Here is a 21,047-nt window from a genome sequence, read left to right as displayed (position 1 = left end):
TTTTGAAATTGAAAAAAAAAATTAATGGAAATAGATAGTTATTATATATTTTAATAATCATCAAACAAAAAACGATATTATATATTTTAATAATCATTAAACAAAAAAGTGACAAAAATATAAAGGAGGTTAAAAACCCCCTCAAAATAATAGTCAGTAATAGAGGAGGTTTTTACCCTCCGCCGAAAAACCCCCGCAAATTGAATATATAGAGGAGGTTTTTACCCTCCGCAGAAAAACCCCCGCAAATTGAATATGATACCAGGGGGCGAAAAAAACCCCCGCAGATAATTTGTGGCGACTCAAACTGCGGGGGTTTGAAAAACCCCCGGAATTTATTTAGCGGAGGGTAAAAACCCCCGCAAATTGAAAAAAAAACCCCCTCTAAATAAGCTTTTTTTTGTAGTGAGAGTATGTAAGGTGGAAAAAAATAAATGAATATATATATATATATATATATATATATATATATATATATATATATATATATATATATATATATATATATATATATATATAAAGTATAACAATAGTATTACAGTAAATGTTTTCAAAATATTTTTTGAATCAAGATTTATTATTGCGTGATCTTATGCCATTTACTTATTTGGATGTATTGTTTTTAAAATTCCATTCTAAGATTAACAATTTTTGGTGAAGAAATTCAAAAGTTATAAAAGGGAAGCATTAATTAGGTTTTACTTTGATTGTCTCTGTTTATTTCATCCATTCATGATCACAATTATCTCCCAAATGGGTTCTCCCATAACATTCTCATGAAGCTCCATCCATGGAGGTAGGTAAGGAAAACCTCATTCGCAGTACCTTAAGTGTTGCAACCAATTCGCTTGGAGAGCCTTTCATATGTCATAGCACAGCTAATCAAATCAGCTCCAAGGGAATCTGGTTTGGAGATGACCCACTTTTATATTCTCTCCCCATTTTCTTGCTCCAACTTTTTCTCATGTTCATCTTCACCCATTTCTTTTACATTATTCTCAAGCCTTTTGGTCAACCGGCTGTTGTTTCTCAAATTCTTGTAAGCTTTAATTCCTAACGCTCCTATCTGTTTTCATGTTGCAATTTGTGACAGATTATTCCTCCATCTTCTATTTCTATGTTGTGATTAATGTAAATAGTTGCATTTAATTTTGTTTGAGAAACATGAAAACTCATTACACAAAGTTCTTAAAGAGATATTGTGTTCGATGTTGTCAATTTCATGGACAAAATCCTTTTTATGAAAACAAATGCATTTTCTAAACCAATTGATTATACAAGAACTCCTTTTCCTATTATGTAGTTGTCCATAGTCACAACCTTTGAATCGATTGATTGATGTGTTTGCATTTGATCAATGGTGTACCTTGTGATGAGAGACGTATGCAAATTATGGATTGTAGGGGGCAAATCTTCTGAAAAGATTTCTTGTTTTATTTTTTAATATGTGAAAATATTGTTGTTATTAAAATTTATATCTTACTTTCTTACTGTAGTATGAAAATTTATATAAAAATTTCTAAATACAATGTTGAAGAATTTATTTATTTTTACTTGATTGTGGTTTCTTGAAAGCACAAAAGTAGATGCGTGTCTAATTCAGTTTTTCAATGTTTTTTTGTTAACCAGGGTGGTATGACTTTAGGTCCTTCTATTCTTGGACACAGTGCAACATTTTCTGAGAAGGTTTTCCCATTAAAAGAGAGAAGTGTGCTTGATACAATGACTTTTTTTGGATTTATGTTATTCATCTTCTTAAGTGGGGTAAAGATAGATCCAACCATCACTTTTAGATTAGGTAGAAGGAATTGTGTTATAGGAATTGCAGGCTATTTTGTTCCTTACATTCTTGCCAAAGTGGTTTTCTGTATCCTCAACCATTCCTTATCATTTGATAGTGATACTTATAGGATGCTCTATGTTGTGATAGAACTTCAATGTATTGCAGCCTTTCCGGTAATCACTCGCTTTCTTTCTGAACTTCAGATCCTCAATTCAGAGATTGGGAGGATGGCCGCTTCTTCTTCATTAGTGGCTGAGGCTTGCTTCATTGTAAACATGACATTAACATTTTTTATTAAGTTATCTTTAACAAAGTCAATAGTAGTATCTATTGGATCTTTCTTGTCCTCCCTTGTACTTTTTTTGTTCGTCATATATGTAGTTCACCCTGCTGCATTATGGGCAATTCAACAATCACCAGAAGGAAAACCTGTTGAAGAAATTTACATTTGTGCAGTTCTTGTAACACTAATGATTTGTGGACTCCTAGGTGAAATCATTGGCATAAATGCACTTGTTGTGTCTTTCTTTATTGGGCTAGCTATACCAGATGGTCCGCCCTTGGGAGCAGCATTGGTAGACAAGCTTGATTGCTTTGTTTCTGTAGTGTGCATACCTATGCTTTTTATCATAGTTGGATTAAGGACAAATGTCTATGCCATACAGACCAAGAGGAACATACTTGGAATTCAATTAATCATTTGCACTATTTTTTGTGGCAAAATTTTAGGGGCTTTGTTGCCTCTCCTTTACCTTAGGATGCCAATTCGAGATGCCTTTGCTCTTGGTTTTATAATGAACATCAAAGGCACGGTTGAAATGGCCTTGTTGATTACATTGAAATTGAAAGATGTAAGTTAAAATTTTAGTTCAAATCACATTATAAATTTAAAAAGCTTTTTGTTTTGAGCTTAACTAAAAGTTACTCTCCATGTTTTTGGCAGGTGGTGAATGATGAATGCTTTACAATTATGGTTCTAAATTTGCTTTTTGTAAGCGGGATTGTTTCCCCTATTGTAAAAAGTCTATATGATCCTTCAAGGAGATTTCTTGCTTACAAAAGGAGGACACTTATGCATCACAACAATGATGAACAGTTGCGCATACTAGCTTGCATTCATAAACAAGAAAATGTTCTGGGTATTTTAAACCTCCTTTCTGCTTCCAATCCCACTAAAGAAAGCCCTATTGATTTAGTTGTGCTCCAACTTATTAAGCTTGTGGGGCGATCTTCCTCTGTTCTTGTTGCACATGTGCCGTGTAAGAAGTTCGGGGAACTTCCTACTTTAAGTGAACAGATTTTTAACTCATTCGACAAGTTTGAAGATGCATACAAGGGCAAGATCACCATACATAGCTATAAAGGCATTTCTCCCTATGCTACAATGCATAATGATGTGTGCTACTTGGCACTTGAAAAGAGAACAACTTTTATTATATTACCCTTTCATAAGCGATGGATATTTGGAAGGACAACTGAGTCGTCTTTTCCTTTTCAGCAAATTAACAAACATGTTTTAGAGAAGGCTCCTTGCTCAGTTGGTGTCCTTATTGATCGTGGCAATCAGAAGATGTTTTGGTGTGGCCACACAAAGGAATCAACCTATCACGTGGCTGTGTTTTTCTTTGGGGGTGCAGATGATCGAGAAACACTTGCATATGCAAAGCGTATGTTGGATCAACCTTATGTCTACATTACGCTTTTTCATTTTTCATCTTCAACTGACATTGTTGGAGGAACAGAAAGAAGCAAAATGCTTGACACAGAAATCTTAAGTGAATTTAGGCTTAAGGCCTTCCGAAATGAGAGAGTTTCTTTCAAAGATGAGATGATAACGACTGGAAGAGATTTACTTTCAGTTGTTGAATACATGGAGAGTTATTATGACCTTGTCCTGGTTGGGAGGAAGCATGGTGATTCAAAAGTAATGTCAGAACTTAACAAATGGAAGAATGGGGAATTGGGAGTTGTTGGAGAGATTCTTGTCTCTTTAAATGTTGGAGCCCAAACATCTATTTTAGTGGTGCAACAACAAACCAGATATTGGGGATCACGTAATCCAGAGGACTCTATAAGAAAAGTATAAGTATAGCAAAATTTAGGATTTGACAGAAACAATTATGCATATACCTCATGTACCTTTGATATAAATTTGTATACTTCCAATTTTGATTTTACCCTTCGTTTTGTATTTTCCCTTTGTAGTGTTTTTGTTCATTCTTAAATGACTTCAAGTATGGTCATCATTGTTTGATATGTATTATAAAACTATTTGATTTAGAAGTTCATTGAATAAATCAATACAACGCAACAACGCAAGAAGTCTGTTAACTTTAATACCTTAAAAATTATACCAATTGTATTTTTTATTAGTTTACAATATTGTAAAACCTTTCTCCTTTTCATTTATAACAAAGAAGGAACAATATATAAATGGAATATACTTGAAGTGTACCAATCTATGTAAAAAAAACTATATTAAAAAGATGACGGTCAAAGATTGTTTTAATAGTGCATCTACATAGTAATGAGTTAAAAAGAATGAGTTTGGATTTAAGTCATACAAAGGATACGTTGAGTCTAGGACATGTCAAACTAGATCATGTTAAAGTCAAACTGAGGTAGCACAAATCCAAGTTAGCTTGAGACATCCAAACCCAAGTTAGATTAGGTAGGGTTGAGCCCAGTCTCAAGTTGGACTAGGTTAGTCTGGGTTGGATTAACCTCAGGTCAAGTTAGATCAGATCAAAACCATGTCAAGTTGGTTGTCTTGGACCCAGGTTATGTTGGATTGGATCTATGTCAAGTTGAGTCAACATTGTTCAAATTTGACTGAGTTGGTGGGGTCAAGTTTAAGATGAGTTGGATTGAGTTAACCTGAGTCCATGTTAAGACAAGTCTAACTCAGTCCTAGGTCTGATTGGGTAAGGTTTGGCTTAGGTCAAGTTTGGTCCAAGTTAGGAATGGCTGGGTCTGGCCAAAGTCATTTGAATTTGGGTTTGGTCAAAGGCATGTAACTTAATGTTAGATCAATCCGAACCCAAGTTAAGTATATTGAGTTTATCATAAATATGTTAAATTAGGTTAAACACAAGTGAAATTGAACTAGGTTAAGTATGTTCTAAGTCAAATTGGGAGTGAAATGGTCAAGCATAAGTTAATTTGGGTTCGGTTTGGCCAATCACATGTTAGTCTTAGTTGAGCTTGATCTCGGCGAACGACTCATATTAGATATAACTTAGGTTAGACTGGGTTAAGTCAAGTCGAACTCAAAAAAGATTGAATAGCTAAACACCGTTATACTAGGTTTGATTAAGATGAGCTTTAGGTTTGACTAACTAAGCTCACATTAGGCTAGGTCTGACAAAGTCGAGCTTAAGTATGGACAATTAAATTATAAATTTATATTTAATTTGAAAAAATTATAAAAATAAAATTAATCTAATTTAAATTGAATTGAAAAATTCAAATAAATTTGATCTAGTTAAAATGAAATTAATAAAAATTCCAAGAAAAATTTAATAAATTCATAAAAAATGGATAGTTTTATTTTAAATTTGACAATACTCTATAATTTACTACTTATTTCAATTACAATTTTTTTTTGGTATTACAATAATTGTTTTAAAGATTTTTTTTATTTGGTCTTTTAAATATTCTCAATTTGGTTGAATTCTTTTAAAAAAATGAGTTAATGTAATTTCTTTTATCTAATTGGTTGTAATGATATTACATAATTGACACATAATAGGACAAAAATATTTTTTGTAATAAAAAAATAATTAATGAAAATAGAAAAAGGAATTATAATAATAAAAAAATTATTAAACCTATAAAAATTATGTGAAAGGGCATCCTCTTTTGTGTTTAGTATTTTAAGAAGACTAATATTAAAAAAATATATTCCTTAACATTTTTAAATTGTCATAAATTATAACATGAAACATTAAAAAAAGTAAAGTTAAAAAATTAATGACAAGCATTACGTGATTTTTTTATATTGTTACAAATATGATACATATAAACATCTTGAACATGAAGCTAGCTACATATTAATGCGTCATTTATCTTCTCCATTTTGACTACAGGACTATAAATCCTAAATTATAGGAACATATCTAAAATGGTACCTCCTCTCGTACCAATAATTAAGAAATTTTACTTCTAAATTACTATTACCATTCATGTCAGATAACGGTTTTCAACCATTAACCTTTTAACTTCCTCATCCATCCATTACCAAACTATATCATTTCAGTATATCTCTTTCCATCTTCTCTTTCGCACTTTCTTTCAACTTTATTTCCTTGTTCCTAAACTTTGTATATGTCATAGCCATTCTTTTGGTTGGTCCTGGAGCATTCCTTTTCTTAAATTTTGTTGATATGAATCACAACAAAACTCCAAATCTATACAGTTCTTATGGAATGATTGGAAATGATATTTTAGTATGTCAATGTGATATAAAACCCGTTGTTAGAGGTATTTGGTTTGGAGATAATCCCCTTTATCATGCCACATCCATCTTACTTCTTCAAATTATTATTATGTACGTTGTTGGTAGAATCACTTATTTCTTATTGAGGCCTTGTCATCAAACACTTATTACCTCACAAATTGTGGTAAGCTTTCATCTCCATTACTTAGTTCATTTCTTTTTCAATCGATCATTTGTTAACAATCAATGATATGTAAGAAAAAAAAATCAATGTTTAACTCATTTTCTATTACCATTTAGAGAGACTAAAGTGTAAAAACATTCATAGACATGCCTTTCAACTGAAAAACATGTTTTGAAATATGTTCATATATATACTTTTACTATAAGCCATAATATCTTTTCACTGGTCTGGTCAGGCTGGAATCATACTGGGTCCTATATTTCTAGGTCGACACGGATCATTTTACGAAGCGATATTTCCAATAGAAGGCCATATGACACTATCAACATTCGCTGAATTTGGCATGATGATACATTTGTTTAAGATGGGGGTGCAAATTGATCCCAAACAAATCTTCAAGATTGAAAAGCAAGAAATAGTGATCGGTGTAGTTGGTCACGTGTCTTCTTTAGCATGTAGTGGTGTAATTTTAAACATTTTTAGATCAATCTACCCAGAGGAAACTAAAGATCCTAGTGTTCATGTTTTACTGATATCATCTTCTGTGACTACGTTTCCTGTTGTAAGTGCCTTTCTAACAGAGATGAATATTATTAATTCAGAGGTTGGACGCATAGCTGTATCCACTTCTGTGGTTAGTGATTCGTTCATGTGGGTATTTTATTTTGTGGTAATCAAAGGTGCTATAGCGATTCGACGAGAAACATATAAACCTATTACAGAAATAATGGTGTCGGTTTCTTATGTCGCCCTTTTATTCTTCCTTTTAAGGCCATTAGTTATATGGATCTCCAATCGTAATCCACGAGGAAAACCAATGACAGAAACTCATTTTATTTCAATCATTTGTATACTTTTGTTTGTTGGATTGACTGCAAGTATTACAGGACAACCTCCTTTTGTTGTTGCCTTTTGTTTTGGGTTGATCTTACCTGATGGTCCTCCTTTAGGTTCTGTTCTCACAGAAAAGCTTGACACTGTCGGTTCTACTTTGATAGTTCCATCTTATTGTACCATTGTTGCCCTTAAAACCAGTCCTCGTTCATTAGTAGAATTCAAGTCACTCACCATTGAGCTTATCTTACTTGCAATGTATCTAGGGAAGTTTCTGGGCACCATTTTCTCCTCACTTCTTTTTCAGATTGATTTTTGGGATTCTTTTGCATTGTCTCTAATCATGTGTTGTAAAGGCCTCACGGATCTCTGCCTCCTCAACTTATTATTGAATATGAAGGTATGTCACCATTTTTTCATTCTAATTTCGTGTTCTTCATTAGAATATTATAAGTAGAATTTCTTATGAAACAAGTTTTACTATGAACAGGCAATAGAAGAACAACCTTTCACCCTTGCTATATTTACCATGGTGGTAGTAACTGGTTGTGCAAGTCTTTGTGTTTATCACATGTATGATCCTTCAAAAAAGTATAGATCATATATTAAAAAGACAATCAGGAATTCTCAGCCAGAACCAGATCTCAAAATACTTGCATGTGTCCATCACGAAGAACATGTATATCCAATCATCAACCTTTTGCAAGCCGCTAACCCTAGAGAGGATACTCCACTCTCAGTCTTTGTCCTTCACCTTGTGGAGCTTTCAGGTAGTGTCATTCCCACTTTCACAGAAGATAATATTGCTAACAAGTCATCTCAACACATACACAACGCCTTTGATCAATTTCACAAGCACAACAACGGTTCTGTCAACTTGCATTTCTTCACAGCAAAAACCCCATTTGTCAGCATGCCCTACGATGTATGCAACCTTGCAATGGAGTTCACGTCTAACATTGTGATCATGCCATTTCATAAATGGTACAGTAAAGATAATATTGAGTACTTGAATGCTTCGATCAGGACACTGAACCAACATGTTCTAAAGAAAGCTCCTTGCTCTGTTGGAATCTTTGTAGATCGGGGTCAGATCAATGACAAAGGATTTGTGTTATATGAGAAGTTGATTTGTGAAGTTGCAATGATGTACTTGGGTGGAGGGGATGACCAAGAGGCATTGTCTTTTAGTTTACGTATAGCTCAGCATCCAAATGTGAGACTCACGGTATTCTGGGTAAGGGTTAAAACGCAAAGCAAACAAAGGAAAACGAAGAACCCTTACATTGACTTGAGGGAGCATATACGTTATTGTAGTTACCTTGAAGGAAAAGTAACATTCAAGGAAGAGGTTGTAGAAGATGGTGCAGATACAACAAAAGCTATTCTAAGAATAGAGAAACTCTTTAGTTTGATCGTAGTTGGTAAGCATCATGTGAAAGAATCTCCATGTACATTAGGGTTGACAGAATGGTGTGAACTTCCTGAGCTTGGTCCACTTGGAAACCTCTTAGCCACATCAGATTTTACATGTTCATTTTTTGTGGTACAAGAACTACCAAGGTGGTTCTAGAAAAAGGAACAAACTTTACCAGGTTTTTGTCATATAGATTAAACATATGGTCAGAATTTTAAACTCTGTCATAATGGCTTGCTTGCATTTTACTAGGTACTCGACGTGTTTGAAAACTTTTTAAGAAACTCCTTTCACAGCATGGGATAGCTTAGCCAAGTATTCAAGCTTTAAAATACATTGAGTTTGTTTCGAAATTGAAAAACAAATTAAACTAGATAAAAATATATGGAATTAATACAACTTAAAACTTTGAGAATAGTTAAGGATGTGGAAAATGAGCTAAAAGCAAAGAAAATTAATTCATTGCTAATTTAATAAATAGTTAAAAGATTAAACTAGATAAGTGATATAAAATACAACTTAGAGTTTTTAGTGTTGTACATGCTTGTGACTAAGTAAAATAGTTTAGTGTTGGTGAAGTTGCGCTAAATTAAATAAATTTTAAAATAAAAACGTTTTGGCATGATATGCCGACGCTAAATAATACTTATTTAATTATTAATTTAATTTGACTCGGTTTTTATGTTTTCAAAATAATGGTTTTTCGTATGAGATCTCCATCTTCAATAAAATAAAAATACACACAAAAAAAATAGAAAAAAAAGTATCATTGTTGAATGAAGATTATGAATACGAATTGTAGGGACCGAGAGCGTATAGACCGGACGTCTGTATGGCCAACGACTACTCAATTATCCGACCTTGCCGCTCGTCATTTGGAGGGACCGGACAGCGTATAGACCGGACGTCCGTATGGCTAATGACTACCCAATTACGCGATCTTGCCGCTCGTCATCCGGATGGACAACAACTCATATGAGCTGGCCGGCTGTAAGACCTAATATCAAGAGGCCGGCCGACCATACCGCCAATTAACTAGATTGCCTATATGGGTCGGCCGATTGTAAGACCTAACAGCAGGAGGTCAGCCGACCATATCGCCAATTAACCAGATTATGATTAAGATTAAGGTAAGTAGTTGCTAAGAGCTATTGGGCCGAATTTGGGCCGTGATTAACTTTTCACTAATCTCAAGCCCATAGCAAAAACTATAAATACAGATCAAAGGTGAGTGGTAGGTTGGTGGCATTTACTGCACATTTATTACTGTACTATTGAAAACACCATTGTTCTTAAACTGACTTTGGCATCGGAGAATCTTTGGCAGGTCTTCCCCACCCGCACGCAGAGGAATGAACCGAAGAGTAAGGAGCGAGACCGGACGACCGAGAGACTGGAAGAGACAAGCGTGGAGGTATTTGACGACTCAGCCCCTACAACCGAAACACGAATAAAGAAAATAAGTGTGAGTGAAAAAGACGTCTGCGGATGAACAAAATGATTACGAGTGAAGAAGTTGTGTGAGGATGAAAGAGATGACTATGTGGATGAAGGGCAAGAATGTAAGTAAAAGAGATCAGTGTGAGGAGATTTATGAATATGGATGAAGATGACTATGAAGAGATTTATGAGTGTAGATGACGATGAGTGTGAACATATTTATATACAAAAATTGTGAGTAAGGAGATTTACCGTCTTTAAATTTAGATATTTGAATTAAAAGTCATATATACAATTTTTATCAGCAGTGCAAAAATAGTTTATAACGTCACGCGTTTAACGTCCAACCACTCAATAGCCAATGTTAAAAATGACTGGTGACATTTTTGTAAATAAATGCAATTATTAAACGTTGTTTAAAATTGTAATTCAACGTAAAAGAATATAAAATGTCGAATACCCCAACATTACACCTCAAAAGGTTAGTGAATTCAATAAAAATTTGAGCGGGAGATTGAAAATTTATTCACTTTATCTTAGTGCGCGAAATTCTCTTTTCTGCTCAAACTTTTCTCAAACGAAGTTTGACGACCATCACATGTAATCTTTCTTTCATTTGATACAAATGCATGTTAATTTACTACTTTAGGTATGATTTTCGTTTGTTTTGACCGATTATTTTCGTGTTCTTGTCTTTCATAGGCGTATTTTGTTTTCTCTCTCACTTGTGACAACACTTTATTCCAATGAACCAATGTTAGTTTTTGTTTTCGTTTTCGTTTTGAAGAACTTATTTGTTGAACTTGTTTGTTGTTATTTTTTGTTGAACCTGTTTGTTGTTGTTGTTTAGTTGAACTTGTTTGTTGTTGTTGTTTGATTGAACTTGTTTGTTGTTTGTCATTGTTGTTTGTTGTTGATACTATATTACAGGTTCATAGTTCATGCTTTATAAATACCAAAAATTGAAATTTTTGTTTTTATGTTTTTCAGGGTCTCGTAGAGTTGTAAAAAAGGATCACAATTAATTAAAAAAAATAAAAAAATTGATTAACATCGTTTGTTAATAAAATTCGACGTTAACGTCTCTCGATATGACCTCGTTCACACGAATTCGACGTGAAAGGCCCAAAATATTCGACGTTATACGCTCTTTTTGTACTAGTGTATTTATCATCACGAAAATACAAAATTCGTAACAAAATATTAAAATATATTATATTGGTGTTGACATAATGAATTTTAACTAAAATAAATAATAAGATAAATAAAATTAGAATTTACTAAGTTAATGGTAACTTAAAATAAATATGAATACTAAAAATAAATAAGATTAACATCAACTAAACAAAATTAATATGTATGATACTATCACATATATATTTATTTATTAAAAAACTAAAATAGTTAGTTTCAATTTAAAGTTGGCTAAATCAGTCAACAATTAAATCATATAAAAAAATGTATGCTTTTTAACTATAGTTTTAAAAAAATTAACATTTTTTTCAACACAACATAACACAGATTATAAAAGTATTTGCAAGTCAAGATTGAAAAATCATACCATGTTGAGTATGGATGTGTTTTCAACAGAAACCTTCTTCACGCACTGTAGTCTTCCTAAACCTTGAAAACCCTAAAAGCAAAAATTTGAATCAGTTGCAACCAGCAAAACACACTAAAAACACGATTATGAAAAAACCAAAAGTGAATGAGCGAATTGGAAACCGAAAATTATTGGAGCTCATTAGAGGGGAGGGAGAAAAAAGGGTTAGATGAAACCCTAGATTATGGGTGGGGAGTGAGAGGAAAAATTTGCGCCTTGCGAAAGAAAACCCTAGATTAGAAAAAATTTGGAAGATTTGATTTTGAGACATTGCCAATTGAAACAGACAAAGAAGAAATGAGTTTCAGAATATCATGAGAGTTGTGAGCTCTTATTCTTCTTCTTCTCAGAGACTCTTTCTTTACCTGACTGATTGTGCGGGAACGTGAAAAGTTCCAAGACAGTGTAAGTGATAAACTTTAATTTTAATTTTTAATAATTAATTATTTTAAAATCTATATGTAAAATCGGTAGGTAAATTTTATTTAATTTACCTAAGGAATATCATTAGATATTGATAATATATTTCACAAAAGTCTCGCTTTAACACATCAAAATTACATACAAAGATACGATAGAATTTCTTATCCGTTGGTAAGATCCGTATGTAACAACTAATTTACCTACGAATTCAAATTTGTCTATAACTATTTGTGTGTAAATCACATTTTTCTTGTAATAAACTTGTACTTTGTAATGAGTCCCAATCATTGTGTAAAACTTTTTAAAAAGTTTCCCAACTTTACTTTTAGACTTTATTGAATATAACTAAGTTATTTGAGTACAATCATGAACAAATGTTACAAATCACATTGAGTCACCCAATATTTTGCTTTAGATGGACCTCATACATCAAAGAAATAAAGGGAAACCAAAACTTTCTTTTGAAATTAAAGGAAAATTGGTTTTGTGACCCTTTGCAAGCTCGCAAATATCACAATACAAATTTTAAGTGTCAATTTAAGTAAATACATTTAGAAATTGTTTCTTTATGTAACCAAAATATACATGTCTTAGATGCTTATGCCATAGCCAAATATTCTCTCCTTTTCTTGCTTCTTGAGGTCTTTCTATTGCTAACACTTAACCAAGTTTTCTTGAATCTTTTTCTATCAAATCTAGTTATTAACCTTCCTCACCTAATACCACAACTAGTTGTTTTCCTTTTTTGAATGTCCTTAAAAGTATAAGAGTCTGCCAAAAAAAGTTAACACGTAAGAGAGCTTTGGTTATTCGAGAGACAAACTATAGGTTATATTGTTTGTCAGTTGAAAAGTCTTTGTTTGTCAGTTACGCAAATCCTATGACAATGGTTCGAATGGGAACCGAGGCCATATATACTTTATGGCTTCAGTTATTTCAAAATTGAGGCATATACCTTTGCAAAAATCTCAAAAATGCTAACACGTCATGTTATGTTGCAGTTTCATGTAAATTGAAGCATATATGCGCGTTAGTATCTCCTTTTTTTACTAGTGTGGGTTTTTCTTTTAATTTTTCCGATTTCGATTTTACCTTAATGAATAAATCTAAAGTTGTTGGTTTTGGTGAATTGTGTGATTCTCTTTATTGCATTATTTTGCAAAACAATATTGCTTACAATTCTATGCACATTACTGTCGAGTTAAAATGATGTGTTGTGAATGAGGAATCCTCTATATTGTGGCATCAGAGATTAGGACATATCTCCATTGAGAGAATTAAATAATTAATAAATGAAGGAGTACTTAATACTTTGGATTTTACTGATTTCGAGACTTGTATGGATTATTTAAAGGGTAAGCAAACTAACAAGTCTAAAACTGATGCCAAGAGGAGTTCAAACCTATTGGAAATTATGCATACAGATATTTGTTGTCTAGAGATAGACGCAAGTTCAAAATACTTCTTCACCTTTATAGATGACTACTCACGCTATATGTATCTTTACTTACTTCGTTCTAAGGATGAAGCTTTGGATGCCTTTAAAGTTTTTAAAGCTGAAGTAGAGCTAAAATGCAGAAAGCAAATGAAGATTGCGAGATCATATAGATGTGGAGAATATTATGGTAGATATACAGAGAATGGACAAGCACTTGGTTCGTTTGCGAAGTTTCTTCTAAAACATGGAATTGTTGCGCAATACACTATGTTTGGTTCTTTATATCAGAATGGTGTGACAGAAAGAAGGAACAAAACTTTAATGAACATTGTTTATTCATATTCAATATTTTTCAGAGAGGATATTTCTTATTCAAAAATTTCAATCAGGTACATACTTTATTCTTTAATGAAATGAGAAATTAAATTTGTTTTTACCATAATTAATAGTCTCACATTGTTTATAAGTTAGGGCCTAAGGCAATTTAAATATTATTTTTTCTCTTTTTGCCTTTTAAGACATTTTCTATAGACAAAATCGTGGACAAATTTTCAAAGCGGACAATACCTTAAATGTACGATGATTAACCGTAACGATATCATTCGACGAATTTGGGATCAAAACAAAATTAAAACATTTGATTTGTAAAAAAGTAAACTAACAAGAAAGAATGATATAATAATTTGGGTTAGAATTCACCATCTACCCATATGATATGATGGAGTGAAACCAAAGTAGGTGGATGGTCGAAATAAATGAGTATAATATATATGCATGAGTTGGACTGACAAAGGGATGTGCAAAGAATTGTCTCTTTAGTATATAGTATTGTTAGCATGGGAGAGAAGAGAGGAGAATCCATGTGAAGAAGTGAGTAATATTAATAAGAAAAATATTAAGTTAAGGAAGATGTATATGCCAGCTTGTTAGCTTTTGTTTCTTTATCAAATGTAGCGTGAAGATGTCGCTATTTCAGAACTATATGTCTTGCATCACAACAAAATAAGCTACCCACGTTTACTTTAATTTTCAAATCATCGATTATATCTTATATATGTGGTCGTATTAATTCCTCAAACACCCACCATGCCCCACCTCATGCATAATGTTTCCTTCTTTTTCTTCTTTCTTTTTAATTTCATGCCAAATGTTATAATTTCCTTCTCATTTATACTTCAAAACCCTCGCACTCACAATTCAAGATTAACCCATAAATTGTTAAAAAAAAATCATCAACAACAACAATATTATATTCCATATTACAAACGAAAAATGTTTTTTTAAGGAAGATTGGGGAGGAGGACCTGCAATCATTAACCTTAACACTGAAACATACTTTTTGTTAAGAATTTAATAAGGTTGTTATCCGCAATTCCTTTCCCGTTGCCGGAAAAAATAGCTAATTTTTTTATGTTCATGTTTCACCTTGACTTCTATACAAGAGCCAAAAAAACTAAATACTTAGATTGTTCAAATAGTATAGTTACAGCTCATAGCCTTAATTAAGTTGGAATATTAATACGATCACTATAGACCAACAAACAATGTAGGTAATTAATATATAATTGAAATGACAATAATGTCAACTTAAGACCCTCTTCTTTAGTTTCTCTTCTATAATATGTGAATAGATTCCTTTAGTAGACAATATGTGGCTAACGTGCTTGCTCCTCTTAATTATCGAAAATTAGTCTTGGTTTTATCGTTGAAAAATGGGCAATTCAGAACTATTTTAGATAATTAGTGTTAGATGCCACAATTATAGTTTGCTTAGAAAACGAAACCACTCTTGAATTAAGAGTTTCATTTCGTCAAGCCATTTAAGACAATTAGATAAGCTTGGCCGGGCTTCCAATTGTGGGGTACAAATTTTAGTTAAACACATACATTTTCCTTTTATAAATAAAGAAATTTATATATATAAACATAAATAAATAAATAAATAAATAAAGAACGATAATTGCATGAATTTGAGGTTGGAAATCGTTTGGTACAATCTTGAAATCTTCACTCTTGGTAACTTCTTTTTTTCTTCTTTTACCTTATTGTTGGAAAGCAAACAAATTAAAATGTGATCAAACTCAACTCAGCAAAACAATTTGAAAGCAAGGTAAATTTTTTATCCACAAGATCAAATTCCCACATACATTTATAAAACAAGGAGAAAAAGTGTCTGTTCCTATATATTTTAATAACTGAACATTTTTTTTCTCTTTTTTTTCCGGCGATGTCGGATTCCGGCTACCGGCGGATAACACAAAACGGACTAGTCTTCTGATATACTCTCCAAATGAGGTTTCCATATTCCAATGCGACCTTTTCGGCGATCACGGCATGCCGATTTTTTCTCTTTGTGAGAAGCTTTGCGTGATCGTGATGGAAAATCATCACCATCACCCTTGTTGTTCTTCATCGTCGATGCTTTCTTTTTCATACCACCGTCACCGCCAATGCTTCCTTTTCCGGCGTGTCGTTTATTCTCCGGCAGCGAAGATTCCGGGATCAAGAAGTAGATGCTGCCCCTTTTGAGCTCGGTCTCCGGCGAGAGGATCAAAATCCGGCGAACAACTCCTTGAGAGCTGGGTTTGCTAAGAACATGGTTAGGGTTTGCTTTGAGAACCTCTCCAGCCGTGATTGAACGTGTAATCTCTTCCACATAACCGTTCAAATGCACTATTCGAATCAAGTCTAGTGCCCCACATGGAAGAATACAAGCCAAACAGCACCTTAAGCTATTTCCCATTGTTGCTCTCTCTCTCTCTCTCTCTCTCTCTCTCTCTCTCTCTATATATATATATATATATATATATATATATATCTGAATTAAAAGTAGGAAACTAAAACTGATCTAGGGTTTCAACTTTGAATCCTGATCAGAAAAAAAGGAAGGTATCTAAAATTATGTGTAGCTTTGAATGTTGGAGAATTGTTTGAAGAAGGGAAGGAGGTGGTGTATGAGTTGTGTATATATAGCAACAACCTACTTGTAATGCAAAAGGAGAATTTAATAATGATGGTGGGTGATGATGATGATGATGGTGGTCTTGTAGTTAATAATTATGGAACTTGGTGGATTCAAATTGACCAAGCTGCCCTTGGTTTGTGACTTAAAATTTTTTGGGATTTGAGTATATCTCACATGGTGGGGTTGGCTTTCTCGTATTTGTAATTAACTTGTGTGTGTTGTAGCTAGCCGCCATGTGTTGCTTTAAGAACTATATATAGTGACTGTGGTAGGAAACTTTGCCAAGTTTGGTTAAGGATCCTTATTAATGATTAAATTCTTAGTTTCTTATTAGCTTTTACCTTCTATTTTATCTTGGTTTAAAAATTAAGCCCATATCATCAGTATTCATGCTGCTTTATTTTGACTAGGTTGGTATACATATATATGCAGTCAAAAATTTGCATAGGAATTTTCACTAATTAAAATATTTCGGTTATGAGTTTAAAAATTAATTGTTTATTGTGTCACTTATATTATGAAAGTATGAATGTTTCTCCTAACTTCGTCGTTCATCTTAATTGTCTGTTGGGTCAAATTATCTAAAAGAATTTTTTTCATATTAAAATAAATAAAAATTCGATAATTTTAATAATAAATTTATATTAAATGTTATTGTTTATAAATTATGAAATATGTTATAGAATAACCACAACTTAATTATAATCAACTTAATTATAATCAACTTAATTATAACAAACTTAATTATAATTGTACTATATATGGGTAGCCGACGGTTCTAAGAGAGGACCATCTACACCGACCGGTAATTCAATGATTGTGAGACAGGTAAGATAGATGTCGTTAATGACCAATTAGTACACTTGTTCACCATATCAGTGAGAAATATACTGTATTTATGGGCAGTTAGCAAGTATATTATTTAATATTAATTGTTTGATTGTCGTATCAAATATGAATATACGACATTATTGTCATATCCAATATCAATTAATGAGCTTGATTGTCATGTCGGAGTATCTTCTGCAAGTCAACAACTCATCAAAGTCGATTGCATTCTCGGAGAGGATTGAAGATAAAAAAAGAGGAAGGACGATCGACCCTCAGACCAATTTAATCGAAACAATTGGCGCCCACCGTGGGGCCGAGCGACATCCCCATGAAGCTACGAAGAACCAGACGCGTGCTCGGTCTCGACATCGCTACTTCGGATCAACACCAGGTTTTGCAACAAGAGTAAAAAATTTCGTAATAATTCTTAAAGGCATGTCTTTTGTTTTGAGAACTTTTAGGAAAGTTTAGTCCTGCGTTCAACCTTGTCAGGTTCTAGCGACTCTTAATTCTAAATTATACTTTGTGAGGTTCTAGCGACTTTTAATTCTAAATTATAAATTATAAAATAATATGCACAGGATGGTTCAGAAATGCGTTCAACTTTGTCAGGTTCTACCGACTCTTAGTTTTAAAATTATAAATTATAAAATATTATGTGTAGGAAGGTTCAGACGTCAACTTGGTCAGGTTCTACCAACTCTTAATTTTAAATTATAAAATATTATGCACAGAATGGTTCTGAGTTGCGTTCAACCTTGTCAAGTTCTACGGACTCTTAATTTTAAATTATAAATTATAAAATATTATGCACCTTGTCACGTTCTACCCACTCTTAATTTTAAATTATAAATTATAAAATATTATGGATGGTTTAGAAATGCGATCAACCTTGGCAAGTTCTACCAACTCTTAATTTTAAATTATAAAATATTATGCACAGGAAGATTCAGTCCTACGTTCAACCTTATCAGGTTATAGTGACTTTGTATTATAATTTATAAATTATAATATATTGAAGTGTTTAATTAACACATATTTTTGGTGAGTAAAAATATCATGCACAGGAAGATTCAGTCCTACGTTCAACCTTATCAGGTTCTAGTGACTTTGTATTATAATTTATAAATTATAATATATTGAAGTGTTTACTTAACACATATTTTTGTGAGTAAAAATATCATGTGCAGGAAGGTCCAGACTTACGTTTAACCTTATCAGGTTCCAATGACTTCTGATTATAATTTATATAATTATGATATATTGAAGCATTTACTTTATTTTGTTTAACTCATATTTTTGTGAGTAAAAATATCTTGCACAGGAAGATTTAGTCCTACGTTCAACCTTATCAGGTTCTAGTGACTTTTTATTATAATTTATAAATTATAATATATTGAAGTGTTTACTTAACACATATTTTTGTGAGTAAAAATATTCTGTGCAGGAAGGTCCAGACTTACGTTCAACCATGGTCTTCTGGTGACCAGCTCACTAGCAATCTTGGGCGGCCAAGTGATCAGCTCACTTGTGTCTTCTAGTGATCTACTCACTAGTAATCCCAGGCGGCCATACGAAGACATTCAACTATGGTCTTCTAGTGACCATCTCACTAGCAATCTTGGGCGGCCAAGTGATCAGCTCACTTGTGTCTTTTAGTGATCTACTCACTAGCAATCCCGAACAACCATACGAAGACATTCAACTATGGTCTTCTAGTGACCAACTCACTTGCAATCCTGGGCGGCCAAGTGATCAGCTCACTTGTGTCTTCTACTGATTCACTCACTAGCAATCTCGAGCAGTCATACGAAGACATTCAACTATGGTCTTCTAGTGACCAGCTCAAACCGCTCCTACCACGACTCGACTACAAAAAGTTAAACCCCTTCGCACCTGCAAACAGCTGCTCGGGGCTTGGGGGGCTTAATGTACTATACATGGGTAGTCGACGGTCCTAGGAGAGGACCATCTACACTGACCGATAAGTCAATGATTGTGAGCCAGGTAAGATGGATGTCGTTAATGACCAATTAATACACTTGTTGACCATATCAGTGGGAAATATACGGTATTTATGGACAGTTAGCAGGTATATTATTAAATACTAATGGTTTGATTGTCGTATCAAATATGAATATACGACATTATTGCCATATCCAGTATGAATTAATGAGCTAGATTGTCATAAGTCCTATAAATATAGGGTTAATGTCCTGGTAAAGACATTTTAATCTATTATAATAAAATATAGATCTCTTTATGAAATATGCGTCGGAGTGTCTTCTGCAGATCAACAACTCATCAAAGCGGATTGCATTCTCGAAAAGGATTGAAGATAAAAAAGAACAGAGTAAGAAAGGATGACCACCCTCAAACCAATTTAATCGAAACAATAATAATACACTTTATTATAAGTTAATTAGTGATATATCTTATATGTTATTATTTATTGTTGTGATATGACTGACAGAAATTATTTTATAAAAAAATATAACGTGAATTGTTTTGTTCTGTTTAAAAAAGTGTTCATTTTGTTTACTACGTTAACTAATTTAGATTCTTTTGGAATTTACACTCAAACAATAAGTTGAAAAGAATTCAAAGTATCTATGAGCTGTATATACTAAAATTAGACGATAGATGCTTCAAATTGCCTTTAAATTAATTCACCCGTATACTACTAGTCTTGTACGGAACACGGATAGTACATTTTTTTTTTATATTTTGTGTGCATGCAAAAGGGGATTTAATTAGTAATGGTAAAAAGTTTGAAGATAATCAAAAGTTTACTTCTATACGTACTAAAGTATTATTATTTCTCTGTTGTAACAACGTATATACAGAGCTATTAAATAAACAGAAGAAACAAAATATCATTTCCCATAAACTGAGACCTTGGTTGATCAAACAATATTATTAATTTAGATGAGAAGGTGCCATTGGAAGTAGTGTGATCAACTGAACAAAAGGTTACGAAGAAATAGATAAATATTAGCATCTGACAAGAAACTGGTTCACCAATAAGAGACAAAAAATAAAGTATATGGAAACATATTAAACCAAAATTAAAGGGCTAATTAAGGATCTTAATCTTTTTCTATTTAATCTATGAAATCCGCGTTCAAGGGTAACCATGTTTACCAACAGAATCTCAGAGTCATAATGTTCACATTTCAAAGTATTCTTTAAAAAAAAAAAAAAGAAACACTTATCGTTGTTACGTATTGCATTGGAAAAGTACGTATATACGTACGACGGTGTGTCTTCTTAAAAACTAAAAGGCTACATAAATTATCTAGATTTTGCATTTCTAAACCAATGTTCTTTTCTCAACTAAATTTGTGAGTAAGATAAGATTGTTTTACACTAAATATTATATATAAAAATATATATTATTATAACTTCAAATCCGTATTCCGTTCACAGCATTATCTTTTATCATAGAAAAGGTGTTTTAAACAAATAGAACAAAATAAGTATATTAACCTGTTTCAGTTCAAAAGGTCAAAGACAGATCTATTTCTCAGACAGTCTTCAAACTCTAAACATAGGTCGCCATTCTTCCTCTATTTTACACTCGTTGTCATTCAATGGAACTTAGAAATTATTTACAAAAGATATTGTAACGCTAAAATCAGTAAATATTTAATAGTATAAAAAATAAATATACAATTAATATAATCAACTA

At 32.6% G+C, this 21,047-nt stretch overlaps 3 protein-coding genes across 5 annotated transcripts; 2 read left to right on the top strand and 1 right to left on the bottom strand.

The window, feature by feature from the left end:
• The first annotated feature begins 692 nt into the window (after nucleotides 1-692).
• Nucleotides 693-3,979, top strand: LOC108342125 (cation/H(+) antiporter 15). Of its 3 annotated transcripts, XM_017579837.2 has the most exons (4): nucleotides 693-1,039; nucleotides 1,630-1,764; nucleotides 1,987-2,634; nucleotides 2,727-3,979. In XM_017579837.2, exons 1-4 carry the CDS (start codon nucleotides 791-793, stop codon nucleotides 3,867-3,869), a joined length of 2,175 nt encoding a protein of 724 aa, XP_017435326.1. In that variant the 5' UTR covers nucleotides 693-790; the 3' UTR covers nucleotides 3,870-3,979. The 3 variants fall into 3 exon arrangements, with proteins under 3 accessions (XP_017435326.1, XP_017435327.1, XP_017435325.1); XM_017579838.2 differs by lacking the exon at nucleotides 1,630-1,764; XM_017579836.2 differs by having other exon boundaries at nucleotides 1,630-2,634.
• Nucleotides 3,980-6,769: 2,790 nt separating this feature from the next.
• LOC108341501 (cation/H(+) antiporter 14) lies at nucleotides 6,770-8,812 on the top strand. Its single transcript, XM_017579175.1, has 2 exons — nucleotides 6,770-7,639; nucleotides 7,730-8,812. Exons 1-2 carry the CDS (start codon nucleotides 6,770-6,772, stop codon nucleotides 8,810-8,812), a joined length of 1,953 nt encoding a protein of 650 aa, XP_017434664.1.
• A 6,846-nt stretch (nucleotides 8,813-15,658) lies between these two features.
• Nucleotides 15,659-16,543, bottom strand: LOC108342527 (uncharacterized). Its single transcript, XM_017580315.2, has one exon. The coding sequence runs from the start codon at nucleotides 16,301-16,303 to the stop codon at nucleotides 15,827-15,829; it is 477 nt and encodes a 158-aa protein (XP_017435804.1). The 5' UTR covers nucleotides 16,304-16,543; the 3' UTR covers nucleotides 15,659-15,826.
• Nucleotides 16,544-21,047: the final 4,504 nt, after the last annotated feature.

This window comes from Vigna angularis, chromosome 6, assembly GCF_016808095.1.
Source record: "Vigna angularis cultivar LongXiaoDou No.4 chromosome 6, ASM1680809v1, whole genome shotgun sequence".
Classification (NCBI taxonomy): Eukaryota; Viridiplantae; Streptophyta; class Magnoliopsida; order Fabales; family Fabaceae; genus Vigna; species Vigna angularis.
This window is presented reverse-complemented; position numbering and strand designations above follow the sequence as displayed.

Excerpts from the sequence above, each read along its gene's own strand:
- LOC108342527 (XM_017580315.2), bottom strand. The coding sequence starts at position 16,303 with ATGGGAAATAGCTTAAGGTGCTGTTTGGCTTGTATTCTTCCATGTGGG.
- LOC108341501 (XM_017579175.1), top strand. The coding sequence starts at position 6,770 with ATGGGGGTGCAAATTGATCCCAAACAAATCTTCAAGATTGAAAAGCAA. Across the intron at positions 7,640-7,729 it reads ACTTATTATTGAATATGAAG|GCAATAGAAGAACAACCTTT; the intron begins GTATGTCACCAT and ends TACTATGAACAG.
- LOC108342125 (XM_017579836.2), top strand. The coding sequence starts at position 791 with ATGGAGGTAGGTAAGGAAAACCTCATTCGCAGTACCTTAAGTGTTGCA. Across the intron at positions 1,040-1,629 it reads CTGTTGTTTCTCAAATTCTT|GGTGGTATGACTTTAGGTCC; the intron begins GTAAGCTTTAAT and ends TTTGTTAACCAG. Across the intron at positions 2,635-2,726 it reads TTACATTGAAATTGAAAGAT|GTGGTGAATGATGAATGCTT; the intron begins GTAAGTTAAAAT and ends TGTTTTTGGCAG.